The 19847-nt window shown below is 44.7% G+C and overlaps 1 protein-coding gene across 1 annotated transcript; it reads right to left on the bottom strand.

Annotated features, from left to right (window-relative positions):
* Positions 1 to 745: 745 nt before the first annotated feature.
* Positions 746 to 11708, bottom strand: LOC142586212 (uncharacterized). The gene is made up of 4 exons (XM_075697463.1): positions 11508 to 11708; positions 4305 to 4393; positions 2450 to 2566; positions 746 to 889 (listed from the first exon to the last, which is right to left on the bottom strand). The coding sequence occupies exons 1-4, from the start codon at positions 11563 to 11565 to the stop codon at positions 746 to 748; spliced, it is 408 nt and encodes a 135-aa protein (XP_075553578.1). The 5' UTR covers positions 11566 to 11708.
* Positions 11709 to 19847: the final 8139 nt, after the last annotated feature.

The following is a 19847-nucleotide window of genomic DNA, read 5'->3' as shown; positions in this document are numbered from 1 at the left end:
TTCCGTTGCTCCCTTTGCAAAGCGCATTGAACGTCATGCAAAGGTTCTGGGTTGGCCTCCCGCCGGCCCCAAGGCGCATTAAAGCGAAGCATTTTATTAACCACCTCAATAAAAGCTCCACGTGGATACGAAAAATATGGTTTGGACCTGCGTTTCTTTGTTGCTCCCCGTTTCATTTCACTTTCTTTGACTGAGGCCTACATGAGGCATTTTGCGAACGCAATGTTCGTTCATAATTGTTTCTATGATACAAAAGAAAGAAACAAAAGCAGTTAATTTCCCCTGCGCTTTCATTTTCTTGTCTGCTGGCCTCGTTATGGCTGTTACCTTAATAGAACCGTAGTGGCGGTTTTGGGCGGCTTGCACGTCAGGAGCAGAACCGATAGCCTGCGCGTATTTGAGGCGCGAAGTTGCCGCATAAAGGGAATTTATGTGCGCGTTCGGCGAAGCCGTTATTGGGACACAGCCATGTAGGGCCGAACTTCAAGCCCTTGTCGAGGGGAAATTGCAAGCGTAAGCGGCTATAATACCTTATTTAAAGCCATTATCGCCGCGTTTCTTTTATGCGGCCATCCGCCGCTTATTCCAGGAAGGGCCACGCGTTCTTAGTCGACGCTGGGCTCGGGCTATAGCTATATTACAGCGCGTTCTCTAGCAGCGACACCGGGGAATTTGTCCCGACTCGTAACAGCGGGTAATGGACTCGTGACTGTTTAGGGGCGTCGTGCGGGGCTTCGAAGGCTTATCACGTAAGACCACGCAACGATCGTCGTGACCTTGTTGCTGGTTGTCCGCAGGCCGTCTCGTCATGGTGCGCTGCGCATCCTCTCGCTTCACGGACGAGACCGCCAGCAAATTGCAGCGCGAAGCGATTGCGCTGCTTGAAGTCCTTTGAAACGCAACGACACAGAAATGAGGGTAAAAAGACCCAAGTGAAACGGGACAAGCACCCTAGCTGTTCTTATTTAAGTGTTTTCCCCTCTCGCCTCTGTCGTCGAGCTTCAAAAAAAAAAAAGAGAGAGACTACAACGTGAACGTTGCCCGAATTACTACCTCGACTGCGCTTATCTGGGGAGGAAAGAGGGGAACGGAGAAAGGTTGCGCTGCGCTCGGGAATTGGAAGGTTTTAGCGACGAACCTCTCGATACGAGACCACACTCAGAGAGCTTTCCGCTGCGCGATTTATACGATTTATTTCCCACATTTAACCGATCGCAATTCACTGCACAGCGTGGCAAACACTGAACGAAGAGGCTGAGAGGATGTCACGCCGCGCTGGCATCCAGCAAGTTTTATTTGACAAAGCGCGCAATACAGCACATGAGAGACCATTATTCAACCCAAGCAACCATCGAGCATCATAGCTAAGTAGCTTTACCAAAAAGATGGGCTGTTAACGCCCATGCCTAAGAAATCATAGCTCGTGCAAAGCAGTTGATTTGGTGCCGACATGGACATCTTGTGAGCACCGACGTGTCTTCGGCCTCACTAATTTCTCGCATTAGGCGATCTCTGTATCTACTGAGAATGGCGCATTTCTTTAACGAAGGCAAGCACACACGTCGGCTGCAATGGGCTGACGGCCACTCTTCACGCGTACGCTTGAAAACGTTCTTTCAGTCTATCAGTGTTACAGTGGCCAATGTGCCCGCCATAGTGTTTGGAGAGATTTAAAGCGTGTCAGTTACACACCTGTTTGTTGGGCACGATGGTTCGCACGCGGCAATAATGACTTCTTAAATGTATTTCGCGCGCTTTGTCGAGTAAAAATGCGTTTAAAGTCAGCCGTTGGCCGAAAGCCAGCGTACATCGGTCGAAGTAAGTCACTTCACGTGCGCTGCGCGGCACGTTGTTCAACTGCACGGTTTTATTGCGATAGCAATTGCATGGACACACCAGGTGTATTTCTGCCGTCGTCGCCGCCGTCGCCACGAGGTTCCGTGTCAAGTCCAATAGATACAACATTGTCGCCGCGCGCCGTATGCTGTATGTGCGAGCGAAATCGTGCGCGGGTGAGCCGGCAATCGGCGGCTCAATCTCGCGACGCAAGGGAGGCTTGCAGGGAGGAAGCGTGTCGTCTTTCGTCGTGCGCAAGGCTCCGGGGGGTGGGTAGCGAGGGGGACGCTTTCTATTTCCGTAAGGCATATTCTGAAGATTTTACCCATGAATAGACAGCTCTTTGTAAACTCGAACGAGTCCTTTTGGTAAATTAAAGATAACCCGTCTGGTTGCCTTGTATTTGCTGGTGCAGCACGTATAAGGTAGTTTGAACAAACATGTTAACTTTCAACCTGCGTTCTATTAAAAAGAAAGATATATAAAATGTTCTGTCTCTGCGATAGCCCCACCTAAACATTTTCCGCAAAAATAAATAGAAAATTGGACAAAGAAGAAAAAGCTGTGCCACTATGGCGCCTTGCAAAAGCTACTCTTTCCGGCCGCGCCTTACCAGCGAGTATTGTTCGTCGCCGGACTTCGTGTGGAAGAGGCCGATGTTGAGCGGCAGGCAGGTGATGGTCGAGAAGACGTTCCAGTAGAGGAACACCGTCAGCGCGGGCTTGATCCTCTGCGCGCGCCACGCGAGTCGGATTAGTCAGCTCATGAATCACAGGGACGCCGACGCTGAGTGACAGTATGAAGACCATCAGTATTTGGGCTTGTTGGTGTAACATATGTGCGTCTGTTTTCTCTTCTACGTCCTTGTGCTTTTTGCGCTACAAGAAAAACTGCACTATGAACCCGTTCTAATGTTTTTGATTAAGTGCAGATAACTGAACAGTGGTCAGCTGTGGTGGCTCTGTGGCTACGGCGTTTTGCTGATGAGCACGAGGTCGAGGGTGCGATTATCGCACAGCGGCGCCCGCATTCAGCTGGGGGACACAATGAAAAAACGAAAAAAAAGAAAAAAGGAAAATGCTAGGGTAAAAAATGTTTTGAGTACGCGCTAAGAAACCCTCAGGAGGTAACAGATTAATCTTTAATTACGGCACCTTTCATAACACACTGTAATGTGTTGTCAACCTCATAATTTGGTTTACTCAACTTTAAAGCGACGTACGTCGGTGTTTCCTATACATGCACTCGCGGTGTCGCGTTAGGTTATTGTTGGTATAATAACTACTCCGTAATAATAATTGTTCCTTCCACAGATGACACAAAGACATTGAAGAAAAGTAAGCGCCTCAGACAGCCTCGAACATGAAGCGTTGATTATCAAACGTTGACACCCCAATGAATGGTGCCAGCAATACGTCGGCGATAGGCTAGTGCAAAAAGCAGCGTAATTTCACGAGCTGACTAAGCGCGATATAGTGTGTGGGGCAATAATGGTAGCAGTGAAAATGAGATAAATACGTGATCTCAAAAGAGGAAGTGCAGAAAACCGTGCCTCTCGAAAGCAGTTTATTTTGCGCCATTTCCAATATTTACCTTAACCTAGGAAATACCGAACTGTGCGTATCGCAACTACGGCATATTGAAGGGAAAACTGCAACACGTTTACATTTTTTTTTATTTATGACGAGAGACAAAGAACCTTAATATTTTTTTACCAACGGCAACAACTCAGCACATGCATGTTGCTGGCGCATTACGGGCTTTGTAATTTCTAATTTACTATTAAATCGAGCGAACGGCAGAGATCGCCGAGAGAGTAAAAACGAGAGGCCGTAAAAAGCTAAACGACGAACTGAAGGGAAACAGCGAGAATACAGGAATTACTGAGCAGCATTTATGTTAAAAAATATGAAATTTGTGGGCCTGTTAAGAGAAGCACAAAAAAAAACGTAACAAAAGCACAGCACATGACTTTAAATTTTCGAAGGGGTAAAATTAAAGTGAGCTACACCTGTTACCAAAAGAATAAAAATTTTGGCATGATATGTTTTGCAAATATAGTTCAAACCCGCCGCGAGTAGATATGGGAATTGAACATTGCTTTTCATAATTTGAAGTAGTTTATTTTTCCTGTTAATTAGAGCACGGTTATTCAGTGTAGGCGGCTGTATAAACAAGAATACATCACATAATCAGCGTGTGTCGCGGAATAGGTTCCAGAGGGTGCGCTGCGAGAGTCTGACAGCTTCGTCGATACTTCGTCACTGCTTCTGTCGAGCTGCATACGTGTGCTTCTTATATTACTTCAAACGGAGAAATATGCGTGTCACGTGGTAAGCGTCAGTATTCTTGGCAACTGCGCTGTAGCGTATTCAATCTCTGTAAAACTGTATGCAATCTCAGTATACACTGTAAGACTGTATCAGGGCATTTCCGAGGAGGGTGCCAATGAGGCGATCGCCACTCACACCGACGGCGCCGAAGAGCAGTATCATGGCCGAGAAGCAGTTGAAGGATGCCTCCAAACCCTTGAACGTGTACGCGTACAGCAGGCCCACTGAGCGAGAAGAGAAAGAGAGTCTCTCGTGAAAGGAGAACCACAAGTGGCATTACAGTGGCTAAGTGGGCTAAATAATTTCCTACGGCACCGGTGCTATACGCGCTATACGGTGTATACCGGTGTACGGTATACGGTATATACGGTGCTACGGCGCTATACAAGAGGGGCCTCGCGTGTTTCAGCACACAGTCCATCAATCTTAACAATAACAAGAAAGCAGCCTGCCTTCATTATACTTCTCTGTAGCTTACTTTCAATATTTTCCTGATATCTTTGTTTTCTTTACTTGTGGGTTCTAGTCATCTTCAAACGTGCAGGTATCAACGTTCATTGGTGTGTATTGTTACGCACGGTCAGAGGTAAGTAGGGAGCCCAGCGATGTGTGACGCACTGCTTTTCAAAACGCAACTGTTTGTCTTCGCCAATTTGTGAGCACCTAGCTGACATACAATTGGAGCAAGTTGACCACGGCGATAGCGGCAAACAACGTTTATGTTTAAATCGCGCGACTTGCAGTCGGTCCTCGTTAGTATGCGGTCGTGCGCTATAAATTGAAAAGGCGGTCATCATGTATATGATACCGGCGGGACCATCTGGTGATAAGCTGCGACACTCGCGATGTTGCAGCAATCTGATAACATGGGCGCATGTTGCGCAAGGGATGAAAGTGAACATCGACACCTAAGCGAAAGCAAATGCAACACTGACGGCGCAGCAGCAGCGATAAATCCAAAATATATAAAACAATGCAGACGTAGTAGTATTTAGGACATATTAAAGTATTATTGAGATTTGTGTTTTTCCAGTGAGGTTGGAAGTAGAAACAAGTTTAGTTTAATACACCTCAGTAAATCCTCTGGTTGCAGTGGCTGCAGCTTGAAAGATAGCAGCCTCTCAGGGAAATCAAGACCTGATGTGGAGTGTTACTGCATGGAAAGCTCGAGGTGATTTTGCAGAGTAGGATTAGATCTGCACTGAGCATTTTTGTACGCCGCTGGAGGGACGGTGGTGTTGGACCCGCTGTAGTGCATATGGTGCATCGCTCGTTCCAAAAAGGGCGCTGCTATCAGACAAACATGGATTAAGGAATTACCATGGATGAAAACAAATGGGCGCCTTATGTGTAGCTCAAAAGCGTAAACGCAGAAGAGAACGAGATGTCAAGAAAGCTGGCAACCAAGTACAGGGTAATTGAATATGTAAATCCGCGACCAGGAGTCATGAAAAAGGAAGTGAGAGAAAGGGAGACAGTAAATAGGATTTAAATGATCGAAACAACAAGGGCCATGAAGATTTACAAGAATGGGAAGAAAGCAATTAGAAGGGAAAGTGTGTATGATAACAAAAAGGGAATTGCCTTGATATTTGAGGCTGCATTTGGTTGCCTATAAGGACAAAAGCATACTGGAGAAAATATTCGAAACAGGATGAGGTTTGCGTCTGCTGCATCAAAAATCTGGAGACAACTTAGCACATTCTAATGAAATGCGAAGGTATTCACCCAGCGAGACCCGAGCAGGAACAGTGACAAACGGTGTCATATGGGAATCGATACCGACGTTGAGATCGCGGATTATGCATTGCTCTTTTATCTTGAGAAAGGTTGTGCCTGCAACTACCATACTGCTATTCGCCTAGTCACTGAGCCCGCCTTGCTATTATTAGGATAGTAATCGGTATGCGCGCCGCTTTGCTTATTTTTATTAAGCTGCGCGTTCCCCCCCCCCCCCCCCCCTCAGAGCTTAAGCTGATCATTTATGCATCAGATACTTCAGTGAGCGGAGGATAGCTGTCAGACGTAGTAGTACATTTCCGTAACACGAGAGGGCTGATGGCAACAGCTTTGGGGTATGTCCAACTGAAGTGCGCAGGCAACGGTAGACAATTTAAGTCATCCACTAGACTGCAAGAGTTTACAAGCGAACCCACCGTCGTAAAGCCTTTCCTCTGTTTTCTAACCGAGTAGCGAAATGTACCACGTGAGCACTTCTCTTGTATTCTGGCTAATCAGCGCCTCAAAAGATCTCGCTACAAGCGCCGTTCTTGCCTGCTTCTCAGTATCACGGCGACTAGGTTAAAGACAACGGATACCTTCCATGCGCTGTCTCGATTATCTCTGCTGCGTGGCATAGGCCCGAGAACATTATAGCGCACCGTCATTCGTGATACGCTAGCAATAATTTCTGGATGAATCCTGGGGTTTTACATAACAAAACCGCTATTTGATTATCAGGCGCGCCTTAGCGGATTAGTCCGGATTAATTTCGAGCACCAGAGATCTCTAACGTGCCCCCAATGCCTGATACACAGGCGTCTTTTCATTTCGCGTCGCTTATCGAAATTCGGTCGCCGCGGCCAGGATTTGGCGCCGCGACCTCGTGCTTAGCAGCGCAACACCATAACTGCGAAGCCAACCGCGGTGGCTAGCGTTATTTTCAGCCTCAGGTGACCAAGTACGTCCGGGAAGGTCATGGCGCGAATCGTAGTTGCAGCTTGGCAAATTGTTCGCGGGCGCAGCACCTGCACTATATGCGGCTTCGCCAACACATTACGGTATAACCCGTACAGCAGCACGGCTGCATGCGTTGAAGCGGTGGCCGAGAACGCTCGGGCAATATAATTGTATATAATGGACAGTGCTCATAGAGCCCCGTGGTGGAAGAAGAGACTGGACTGGCGCCATCAGGCATATAGGCTCGGTGATGGTAGCCGCGATACCAACGCAGCCATCTGTTTAGTAAACGGCAATTTCTTGTGGGCCTTCTGTTCCTGCAGAATAATTAAACGCTGTTGTACTACCGCACGAAAACACCCGATGCCTTTCGAGAACAATCGATACGCGCCTGCTCAGCTACTGCGGCATTTCGTCAGACGAAAACGTCCATCGCTCGGCTAGGTATACATTTCGGAGCGGTGAGGTCAAAACTAATAATACGAAGTGTTTTATCACTACTCCGATTTCGTATAAGACAGCCGTACGGTCATACAGTAACCTTCTGCACTGCAGCTGCTTCATTTTGTCAGCCGGAGAGGATTACCGTATGACCGGGTGATTTTTCATATAACACCGTCGCCTGGCTAAAAAAAGTGTAGTGGTCGGAGAGGAAACACCAGAAACCGTTAACGATCACATGATGGCATACGTTTCCTGTCCCCTCGCCATGACGTATATACAAGCAAGATCTGCACCTAAAGGGACACTCAGCTCTGCCGTTTTACCCTTTCATCTGTGCGAATACACGCTAATTCACAGCTCTCTTTTGGCGGACGGAAAGTAGAGCATGCAGTTAGACGCTTTTCCGCAGCCTGACAGAGCGTGGCTAGAACTTTTAATGTGATGTCTAGGACGGCGCATGGATCGGAGATAGCAGAAAAACAACAAAAAATACCGTGTGCTCCGATTAACAGAATGGTGTGGACTCAAGTCTAACGGCACTTGGCAAGATTCTTACATTGCCCTCGGAGAGACTATTAAGCTAGTTGTTGCGTCGTATTTGTTTCTCTCTTCATTTAAAGGGACACTAAGAAGAAACACTAAGCCAGTTCAGAGTGATAAAGTATTCCTTACAAACTCGATTCATGTTAATTTTGCGTTAAGCGCCTGATTACTAGAGTCTGGAAGAGAGAAAAGCAAATGAAGGACACATTTTATTATTATATTTCTAAATTTCGCGCCTATAGACTGCAATGCCAATAGGTCAGTGTGACGTCATATATTTTGATGCATTTTCTCGTATTCAGACTGTTGTGGCGCAGTAAAACGCTCTCGAGACTTGCTAACCTCAGTCCCACATTTGCCGAAAAAGAGTAAACTATGCACGAGCCGACGCCGTCGAAATCTGTGATGTCACTGCGAGTTGGCGCGGGAACTTCAGGGCAGCATCGGCACTCTTTTTTCGTTCTCGCGTTCCTTTTTTGTTTTGTCAGGTTTACCAAGCTTCCTAAAAAAAGTAAGAGTGGTCTCTGTAGAAGCGTAGTGGCATAACTTAATTACCTATTTTTCTCTTTAAGCGGCTGTTCATGCATTTTTGTCTTTGTGCACGCACACACGCCCACCCCAGCGTACGCACGAAGCACTTCCGGCGAGCAGCAGTTCAAGGCAGGCCGATTCACTAGAATGTCGTGCAAAATCGATGAGAGTGGGACAACTGGGCGATCCCAACGGCTTGGTCAAAGTTGCAGCATCTCAGGACACGCTGGCGCTGAGTGCTTTATAGACACGGTGCGCGGGGTCGTGAATGGCGCGCTTACTTATTCACACGGGGGACCGGTCACAACAACCATCGTAAAAACTGTCCTCCAGCATCTTTGAACACGACGGAACTGCCGGCTATGTGATAGGAGATGTACTTCTCTTTCTCGCATTTTGACACAGAGCGCTACACGATCGCCCAAAAGAAAGTTTGGTGGACATTATGTATACCGTGCTAAATCCTCTAGACTCACAGGTTTAGTCCAGATTATTTGTTATTGGAAAAGTACCCGTGTGATTTTGCAGTCAATCAATCAATCAATCAATCAATCAATCAATCAATCAATCAATCAATCAATCAATCAATCAATCAATCAATCAATCAATCAATCAATCAATCAATCAATATTCAATCAATCAATTATTCACAAGATGCCACATTTTAAAGGACACAATACTGCGACGTTGCTTTACTATTATGACATGCAATTAATTTGTTTCCTAAGGATAGATCACCAGGTAAGCTCCGGAGCATTCACTGGGACCATGGTCGAACGGTTTCCGCAAACGGCACTAGTTCTCGATGAGAATGTGAGCGTGATTTCGCTGGTATTAAACCGGCGAACGCACAAGCTGCTCATTTATCCTTTTTTGTCGACTCAACGCCCCCGGTTCAGTACAGCTACTAGCATGTACTGTACGCCACGTGCTTGCCTCAACGTGGGTATTTCGAATAGTAAAGCTTACAGTGAGTCGCATCATGGGCCGAACGGCCAAGTTTCATTGCAGTGCCCCCTAACTCCCCAGTGCGGGCGGCCGCGATTCGCGAAAACCGGAGGGGGCGGTGCCGTTGCGCCAGAGTGATTGAGGTGGCTTCTGCGAGTGCACACTCCCCTTTCATCGCATTAACGAGACGCTTTGACGTTTCCGTCGCCTTAGTGGAGACTTTCTCCAGGCCAAGCCTCGAGTACGCGTCTGCAGAGCATCGTGCCCGTTTTTATGACCTAATCCATGCTTTCTCAAAACAACACGGCTTTCAACGTGGCGCTGGCCGGTCATATAAGGGCCCCTCTATTCGCTCGGCGCAGGCGGCTCACTTATCCGTGCTCCCTTACAATTGTCCGAATACCTGCTGTTATAAATGTGACACACCTCTAACTTTCCTTTTGATTTCAAGATGGTCCGATATATCAGTGATAACCACGTTACGCCGAACACGAACGAGATTGCTGCAAATATCGACAGATAGCGTCATGAGTGAGCTCAATTCGGCTATACAAAAAGAAAGAACCCCGAGTGTACTTTTCTGTGTATTAATTAGGTAGGCCTCCTTATCACTCCTAGTGCCCTTAAATGGCACTTCCGCTGCTCTTTCCAGTTGTCGACCTCGGTGAACCGGCATCCCGAGTGATTACGGCATGGAGTAAGATTGACAGGGTCTCCTACTCTGCTTAAAATGAGCCGGCGCTGACGTCACAGCGAAATACTACTTCGATGCGCAACGTACTTAGGTGGTGAGACACCTTGACGCTGATGACCGGTGGCAGCTGTACGGGGAAGCAGAGCGCAGTGCGTCTCCCTATCCTGGCACTTCCTGTTTCCCGCCTGATTTATTGGAAGACGGCTCACTGATTTGCCGTTTTAACCGTCCTGACAGACAAAAGCAACACAGAAAGAGACTGCAAGGAAATGGACGACAGCACGCGTACAATATTGAGAATGAGTCTCAAAGTTGTAAACACTCTGAGAGAGGACGGCGGGCTAACTCTCTCGGTGACACGATATCAAGGACGAAAGATTTCGAAAAACAAGCGAAGGAAACGTACCTGATACGGAAAATTTGGAGTAACTCGACAAGAAAGCCTTCAAAAGAATTCGTCTTTTGTTCTGTAGGAGATTATCATTGAAAGTAACGGATTGAGCAGAAATTTCGTCATTGTAGGCGTCTTACTATGTTAGCCAAGCTATATAACGGAACAGTAAGTTAAAGAAGATACGGTGGAACATACAATAATAAAACCTACGGTGGCCATTCATCAAAGGTGTGACAACCGACCATAGCAGGACTTAAGAGGAAGCTTTAGCTTGGAGGATCCTATCTAAATACATGAGAAAGAGGAAATCATTTTCCTTGGCAGCCACTGCACATTGTTTGATGAGATTTGTTGCATTTAATAGAAAGAAAGCTAAAATCTGGTCACTGTTTGAAGCGAAATATGTATTTTGGCCGTTGATATTTTTCAATAATAATGGTCAAAAATAGCAAATTTTCAGAAAACGATACTATCAAGCTTACAACTCTGTAACTCAGCAATAAATACAATTCTGTAAATTGCATCTAATAGCACATCTAAAGCGGACAAAGTTGGTGTATTATACATGGCTCTCAATTAAGTCACTAACATGTGAGTAACACTTTTGCAAGACCTTCGTAAAAATTGTAACAGATTCATGTAAGCCTTACATTAATAAATCAAGTTTGTGCACTTTGGATGTTCTGATGAATGCAATTGATAGAACGGTGATATCTGTTTTTAATGCAGAGGAAAAAAATTGAAATCATCGGGCTTGCATATATTTAAACACACAATTATATAAACATTCCTACAAACAGATTGAGGCCATAAATCAATATTCCGCTTCCAACAGTCACTAGCATTGATCTTTTCCTCTCAGATTCCACAAATTCCATTAAAATTGGCCCAGGGGTTATCTCAGAAAAGCATTTCTACGTTTTACATAAATAGGCGGTGCCGGAGTTGGAGCCGAGCTACAGCTTCCTCTTAAGATCGTACTTTGCACCGTGTTCTTTAATTTCGTTGAACAGCTTGGCTAACGTTGGCTGGGACACCCTACGTGCACCTTGCGTTGTGGAGCGTCGTTTGAAAACACGGAGCGTGTTTTTGTAAGAATGCTCACCTCTCGGAAACGGTTGGTCCTCGACGGTCGGTACGGCGCTGACGATGATCACCTCCATGATGCCCAGAGTGTTGACCAGCTGCGCCAAGCGCAAGCGCGGAGAGAACGTGATCACGTGGTTGGCAGATCATTCCTCAGTGCACGGAATGTGTTCCTAGAACATGGAGTGTCGCTGGAGTCAACGTTTCGACAAGTGGGCTTGCCGTCATCAGGGCCTGACAAGTTCCCTTGTCGAAACGTTGGCGACATTCCGTGTTCAAACAGTGCTCGCAAGTTATAATGTACACACACAAACACACACACACACACACACACACACACACACACACACACACACACACACACACACACACACACACACACACACACACACACACACACACACACACACACACACACACATATATATATATATATATATATATATCGTAGCTTCCATAGTCCATGTCACACGACACGGCTTAAGGTAAAAATTACGGCTGCAACTTGAGTGCTTGGTGAGATGGTTGCAATATAAGGGCAGAAGTTTAAGCCGGCAGGCGCAAATCTCATGTTGTGAAAGTTCTTCCTGTCTTGCAACAGTCTTAATGGCGTTGCGAAAGTGTATTTGGCTAAAATACGACAGGAATTTGTGTCGTGACAGTGGAGAGACGGCTGTTGTCGCAATCTTTCCTCGGCGCTTACTAGCTTTTCCTAAATCGAACGCTTCTTGGTTATCGTTTACTCCTTTTAAATTTTTTTACTACTGAGTTTCGTAAGGAAGCAAAAAAAAATGCAACGTAAATGGAACAACGTAAAATAAAGACAAGCCGAAAGCGAGACGAGAACACGTGTACCATTTATTAAAAGAAAAAGAAACATCTATTCCGGTTGCCCAACACGAGCTGTTTCATATTGAAAGCAGTATGGAAGTATTGCGTGGACCAGCTTGCTTTTCTCTCTCTCTCTCTCTTTGTCTCAATCATTTCTTTCCATACCGCCCGGAGTGCCTTGAATGAAATGTCTTTTTTTTTTTTTGTATGGCGTGCAGAATAACGGCTGGAGCAGCTTCAGTCCGAGTATGCTTTAAGTTAATCAGTGACTGCTCATCGATTCCTCGAGTGATTGCAGCTCAAAATAAATAGATGAAGCTCGATTTATTTTCCCGCCATCCGAGCTTCTTGCATTCCAATGTATTTAATTTTACATTAGACCATGCAACTAGAAAGCGACTTATGAAAATGGTATGCATTTCTTCTCGCTTAAATTAAGCCAACAGCACTGACGTGCAGCCAGGAGGTTCTTGTATATATATATATATATATATATATATATATATATATATACAGCGCTGCAGATGGAGATGGAGATGAAGACAGATCAGAGGGCTCTGTACTGTTCTAACGCTCAATCTTGCGGTACGTGACTTACCTCGGGGCCAACTGCAATGTCCTTAGACTCAAATGCATGCAAAACACAGACATGCTCTGATCAGACAACACTGGGTGCGATTTGAAGGACATTTGTTGTATCTGAGAAACAAATCTAAGTTCTAGTAACTAAAGGAAGGAAGATTTTGATTTCTGACCTTATAGCTTTACGAAAATTGGCTAAAATTGGTAAGCTTGAAAAAAAAAGAAAACAACAACAACAAAAAATGCACAAACTCACGCAACTCTGCATGAAAAACAGGCATCGCAATTTCGTAGACGGCATCTGTTAGAACATCTCAAGCGGATAACTTTGATGTGTAATTTTAAGCTTACGTCAAAGTTTAGCGATGCTTAACGAGGGTTTTCTAGTAGTCTTAGTCACAAATTCGGGATATATTTGGAAGCACTGTACCGTACCTAAACTTTGCCTGCTCTACATGTCTTTGGCAGGCGCAGGTTACCTAAATTCTGATATCATTACTGATTACTTCGTTACAGTGTTCAGAACTTGGCACTTGAGCTTTCTTTTCTTGAATATATGATGAAAATGAAGATTGACGACCTAAAGGGGAAAAAAATTCGTCTCGTAGTCACTAGATTTTAACTTTTGCTTTCATATCTAACAAACACGATCAAATTCATTTACCTCAGCTAGAGCTTGCTCTTAAGAGGAGGCTATATTTTCCTCTTAAGTTAAAGCCTTCTCCTAATTCGATAATGTCCAGAACATTGCCCCCGTTGAACAGAGGAATGCCATGTAGTCACTGTGCAGACAGCGTACGTACGTAGTGTATTTCCAAAGCATTTTCGTGCCGCCATCGCTTGGGTGTTAGCACCTACTTGACACAACAGAATCACCATACTGACGTCATCTGTCACTCTGCATGCGCTATGCACGTGGGGGACACTACTGTTCATTTTAATTTGTGTTTTAGGACTTCAAAGCTATAGAAGGTAATTTTGTCAGTGTTTATCTATCAAAAGTAGTAAGCGGACCTTTCATCGCGGCGTTCAATAAGCATATACTGCGGCTGGATATACATCTGCTGAAAGGGTCCTGGTTGTTTTCCGTGTCGCGCCATACGTTTATTTTGCCGAACTTCTATGTGGGGAATGAATTCTTTGCCTGTTGCATAAGTTCAATCAATAGGTTTTATCTCACAGACGCCTACTGTAATATTCCTTAGAAAAGCTTTTGGCACGAGTCATGGGTATCACAATGCAGACAGTTTCGCGTAATGCTGTGCTTATCAGTGAAAATATATCGAGTTTGCCTTTGTTATTGGGCCTGGGTTTCGTACTACACAGTTCTTGTGCGCTTTATTCGGTAGCTGGGTGGCGCACGTTTCGGCCGCGTTTTAAAGCAAGCACGGTTATCGCGCGGCGTAAAGTGGGCTCGTACGCCAGGTGTCTCCCTGCTAGAAATACACGAGAACGCTGCTTGCACGCGGCTTAAGCTTAAGGGGTGCGGAACTTTACTCGTGCTTCTCGAGTACCGGGCAGAGTTCGTATTGTGTGTAAGAAAACCATGAACGCATGTGACTGGCGACTTCGTCTGAGCTGTTGATACTCACGGCGTAAATAATGGCCACGGTGACGAACCCTTGTGTCGTGGTTAGCGACGCTATAAAAAAATAGGAACAGAAAAGGATGCAGGTCACTTGAGTTCATTAGAATGCACTCGCTGAAGTGCAGACCCCTATATAGAGGTCACTATTGCATGAAACATGCAGACAACCAAAATACAGGATAGAAAACGCGATATAAATTTTGTTTTATATGCTGTCGTAGTCTTCAGCAGTTTCTTCTCGTCCTCCTGCATTCATTCCATGACTTCTTCTAGAATTTTGTTGTAATTACATAAGCTGATTTCTGTACAAGCTCGCGAAATGCCCGTTCTAAATTACGAGAATAACCTTCCCGTTCAAGAAAAAAAAGAAAGAATGAGAAACGATGCTTTTGCTTAGACCACGTGTTTCTGGGACGTCAGTTTCCGATTAATAAAAGTAGAGGATTCGATGTGAAAAGATTTTTTGCTCACCGACCATCACAACATTGGGCATCAGCATAATTATGGCGATAATTGTCAATACGAGTAGTGATAACAAAAGTAGAACAATTATCCTTTAGTTATTGACTATAGGAAGCATACTGTAATTTCAGAATTGATGTCAGCACTGGAAGGGGAACATCTTGATAGAAAATTTGTACTTATCCACCAGCTTCGAAACACACTGACGGAAAAACAAATGCTTTTCACTGCAGATTTTAAAGAACTAATTCTCGAAAACAGGTGCAAGACAAAGTTTATAAGCAAACGGTGCACTGTGACTTCAATTCCTGAAATACAACATGTCATTAAATTCCGTATTTGAAAAGTTAATTTACTTGACCACTGTTGCTCAGTGGCTATGGCATGCCACTGCGGACTGCGAGAGTTTGTTTTTCGGCCACTGCCGGCCACATTTAAATGAGGTGGAAATGAAAAAAAAAAGCTCGTATGCAGAGATCTTGGCGCACGTTAAAGAATTCCAGGTGGTCAAACTTACTACGAAGCACTCCGTTAATACGTCCTTCATAACTCGCTGTGCTGTGTACGTACGTTAAACACTCACAATTGAAGCACATTAACGAGAATCGCAATGTCACTCTGCTCCAGGTTTTGGGCACACATCAATAATTCGCGCAAGGCACATAGTTTGTAGCTGAGGGAAATTCTTTGAGCACTGGCGGCCTTCAGTTACGCAATTGCTACATGCCCCCGCTCCTTTTTTTTTTCAATCGTATAGACAATTATTGCGCGAATTAGAATATTAGCCGATGCCATAAAGCTTGGTCACCTAGTAGTAGTATTACGGGATACTTCGTACTAGTAGCACTAAGTAACAGTTTGCAATATAGTTATCTCTACTGTAGAGCCCAGAAGCTGCTGGTTTAACACGATATACAAACACATTCAATTGCAAGGAGAACGCCTGTTTATGCTCCATCTCACAAGTCGTTTGCAGCACTGTGGAAGCTGCTAGGCTCCCTAGCCAATAGGAAGGCCGACTACCCCTGAGATGCATTCATCCACGCCTGGTCGTCTGCCCAGATGCTGTTGGATTCGTGGCATACGACGTGCATGCGCGAAGCTCGTAACACGTCACGTATCGCTGTAGCGTCTCATGTACGAAAGCAAAAACAAAGCTCTTCAATCCCATCGTTAATCAGACATTTACGCCCGGAACTGTCTTTCGCTGTGCAATGGCATTGCCTGTGTGCTCCTCTTATCTTCAGCTGCGCTACAAACCACTTGCGAGATGGAGCATGAAAGATTTTCGTTTCTGCAAGTTTCAGTTGCTAAAAGTACGTTCTCAGTACAATAATTGAAGGCCTAAAAGTTTCAAATTCTCTATTCCCAAAAACTCTATTTCCAGACACCTGGGAATACATTTATATCCACGCCACTCATTCTCTAAATGACATAGACTAATAACGCTGCTGATGTAAGTGCATAGCAAATTAATAAATTTTAATTTAGATACGACGGGAGTGGGGAAAGATTATGTGTTCAGATTAGTCCGCCCGTTTGGGCAGGGGTTTTCATTGTTCAGGGAGATGTGTATCATATATAAATGTTATGGAATTACGTGTAAGTTCTTTCTATGCAGAGTGCGGCTCTGAGAAGCGGGAAAAATGCACTGTCGCAAGTAAAAACAGGTGCCGACTGCACATAGCTCTGCGGACACTGCTTCCAAAAGAGATATGTGGCATTTCCTGTCAACGTACCGCCATCTCCGGCGCAGCACATCGAGCGCAATTTCCGTTTTAACAATGAAGAGGCACACGCGCACAACAACGCACGCAGGCCTATGCAGCGAACATCCGCACGTGAGTTAAATGTGCTAAATATACAGCGAACACTTTCAAAAGTTTTTTAAAGGTTGCATGTGGCAGATAGCTCAATTTTAGTTTATGAGCTGGTCTATTCGAAGCGGCGGACACCACTTGCAAGAAGATTGATACGCAAAATTGGGTAATTTACAGTAATTCATTAATTAACTTTTTGCTAACTATCTTATGACATTGCAATTTACATATTCTAGCAGTGCACTTCGCAAGGCGGATCCACTTGGAACGAATTCTCAGGACGACACCATTTACGAGAAATAAATTCCCGAACTTTGCGGAACTTTCCGAACTTTGCCTTGGCGTTCCAGTTACTTGTGTGCTTCAGTGCATGAAACGACGTTTCGTTAACCAATTAACTTGAACGCCAATGAATTTCTCCGCAAAGTTCGGGAATTTATATCTCGTAACTGGTGTCGTCCTGAGCATTCGTTCCAAGAGGATCGGCCTTGCGAACTCCACGGCTATAATTTGTAAATTGCAATTAGACCATAATGTAATTAGTTAAAAACTTAATCAGTGAATGTTTCATTAATTACTCAATTTTGGATCTCAGTTTTTTGTGCAAGTGCTGTCCGCCGCTTCGAGTAGGCCAGCGCATGAACTAGAACTGTGATAGCTGCCACAGGCAACTTTTAAAGATTTTTGAACATCTTCGCTGAAACACCCTCTATGTAAGAAACGTTGCAAGTTAACTTACAACTGAGGTTTACTAAAGCTGCGTAGTTGTGTGCAAGACAGAAGGCAAATCAAAAACAAGTTCTCCCGCTCATGTCTCTCTTCGAAAACTGCGACTGTGGTAATGAATCTGATTCTTCCAGTTAGAAAGGCTTCTGCATGCGAGAAAATAATAATTGCACTAGTATTTATTCCGCGTCACTTCTCGGACAATGGAGCGGATTTCCTCACTCGTGGTTTGAGTTGACATGCGTGCGCGGTTCATTCCGCTTTCTGTTTCCTTCTCTCCTTCACCACGGTGGTATTGCTCCAGCAAACCTCAGCTCCAAACCCAGCGTCTTTCTTGTCTGTCTTATTTCTTCCACAAAAAATATTTAACTGCTAAAGAACGCGGTGCTTCCCTATAGTACGTATCGAAAGCATTACGAAACCCGAGCGGCTCTCTGTCGCTCTTACCCATGACTGAGCTTGATCCGTTCCTGCCGGTGGACAACGCCGATGGTGGAGCACGTTCTTCTTCTTCTTCGCCTCAGTGCAGTATCCTTTGACAGTTAAACTGGCCAAACCGCATGGCCGAAGCTACTGGCTTTCAAAGAAAATGGGACTAATGAATTTCAACAGAGAGGCTGTTGCTTTCGTGCTAACAAACACATGGAGGAACGGATAGCATGAGCAGACGCCACTACAGTCATGATCATTAAAAAAATGTTTAGTAGCATATTGGACTTCAAGAAGAAGATGATCGAAGAAGCTTTGAGGCTGAGGCTGAGATGCATTTTGAAAGCAACTCAAAATAAACCATGAGTTTACTGCGGTAAAAATTTAAGAAGACTAAAAATTGTGTGACCCTTCTACGTTAGAATGAAGAATCAGTGCCTACCCGGGTATATAGAAACGACAAGAACAAAGAATTGACTTCTTTGTCTTTGTCATTTTGTTATATCCAGGTGTGCATGGCATGATGTGTTGAAAAAAAAAAGAGGAGGTTAAGCAAAGGCCAAGAGGGTACAGAAGTATTGTTAAAAAAAAAACCTTACGTAGTAACGTAAGAAAAACGTAATAACTGTTGCCTTCGTAATTTGCTTTTGTAAGATCAACGTTTTGTACCTTAGGAAGGAATAACAGAAATATCACTTCGTAGAGTGGGTCTCTATTTTCCGTAACTGCTTTCCCATTTTTTTGGATGTCGGTCACTCACTTTGTAAACTATTCTATTTTTGTTGAATAACAATAATTGGACAGCTCGTTTATTTTTTGTCTGCCGAGTGCCTGCAATAATCTACACACGTTTCACATCTTTCACTCCGGATGTGTGCCAAATACTGGTGGGACAAAGAGAAGTAGGTATTATTCATTTGTACTGCCGGAAAACGCAGCAGTTACTAATAGTTGGGCACGTGCACCGATACTTGTGGCTTTACTATGTTTAGAAGCCTATGGCTGCTTGGAAATGAGAGAGATAAGGAATGGTAGACACCGCGGCAAGATTGTCTGAAGTCACAGGCGTGGCGCTAAGGCAAATTCATGTATTACCCATCGTCACCATAGCAGGCGAGCGATCGCAGACCAAGAATTCCCTCTGGTAATTTCTTGTACGTAGCTTTATGGTTTTGTGTACCGGATTCTTCAGGAGCGCTGACCTTTATATAGCGTTCTCAGGACGTTGCTGGATTGAACCTATTTCGAATGCATCCGAAAATGGAATTTAATCTCCCGCTGAATGTCAGCCATCCAATTGCAACAGTATTCTATGTGACAGACATTCTATCCACACACTCAAAAAAAGTATTTTCCAGACTTTCGTATGCGAACTGAGTTGTTATCAGTGCTGGAGTACTAATTTCGCGTTCCCTTTAATAAGAGTAGACCGTACTATGCGCCTCGATTCATAGGTACCTAATTTACTGATAGCTAGCAAGAGTCTTGTCAATTTAACAGGCTGCGTCTAGGCACTGCACGCACGAAATGTTTTCAATGCATAAAATTGGCAGAGCCGAAAGTGCTGCGCACTCTTGCTTGGACTTAGAGAACACACGGATCCCATTTTCTGGCACTCCGCTAATTATGCTCCTGATAGAAAAAGAGGCTAAACGATAAATCGAACACTATGGACAGAAAGCCTCTCTCACAAAAACAAACAAAGCAAAACAAGATATTGGGGCCATGTCGAACAGCTCAACTGGACAGAGAGAAGGATTGCTTAAAATTACTCGAGTAAAGCATGTTTCGCACGAGTCATTTAACCGTGCGCCCTCCTGCGCTGCAGTGGTGCTTACTGGAACCTAGCGTGTACTGAGAGGGCAGTGCTTACCCTTTGCTTTTATTTCGCGGCTGTTCTTGCAAACTCTCATTAATTGCA

Source organism: Dermacentor variabilis, chromosome 6 (genome assembly GCF_050947875.1).
Source record: "Dermacentor variabilis isolate Ectoservices chromosome 6, ASM5094787v1, whole genome shotgun sequence".
NCBI classification, from domain to species: Eukaryota; Metazoa; Arthropoda; class Arachnida; order Ixodida; family Ixodidae; genus Dermacentor; species Dermacentor variabilis.
Note: the sequence above shows the minus strand (reverse complement) of the source record. Positions and strands in the feature narration are given on the sequence as shown.

Excerpts from the sequence above, each read along its gene's own strand:
- LOC142586212 (XM_075697463.1), bottom strand. The coding sequence starts at position 11,565 with ATGGAGGTGATCATCGTCAGCGCCGTACCGACCGTCGAGGACCAACCG. Across the intron at positions 4,394-11,507 it reads GGACCAACCGTTTCCGAGAG|TGGGCCTGCTGTACGCGTAC; the intron begins GTGAGCATTCTT and ends CTTCTCGCTCAG. Across the intron at positions 2,567-4,304 it reads TGCTCTTCGGCGCCGTCGGT|AGGATCAAGCCCGCGCTGAC; the intron begins GTGAGTGGCGAT and ends TGGCGCGCGCAG.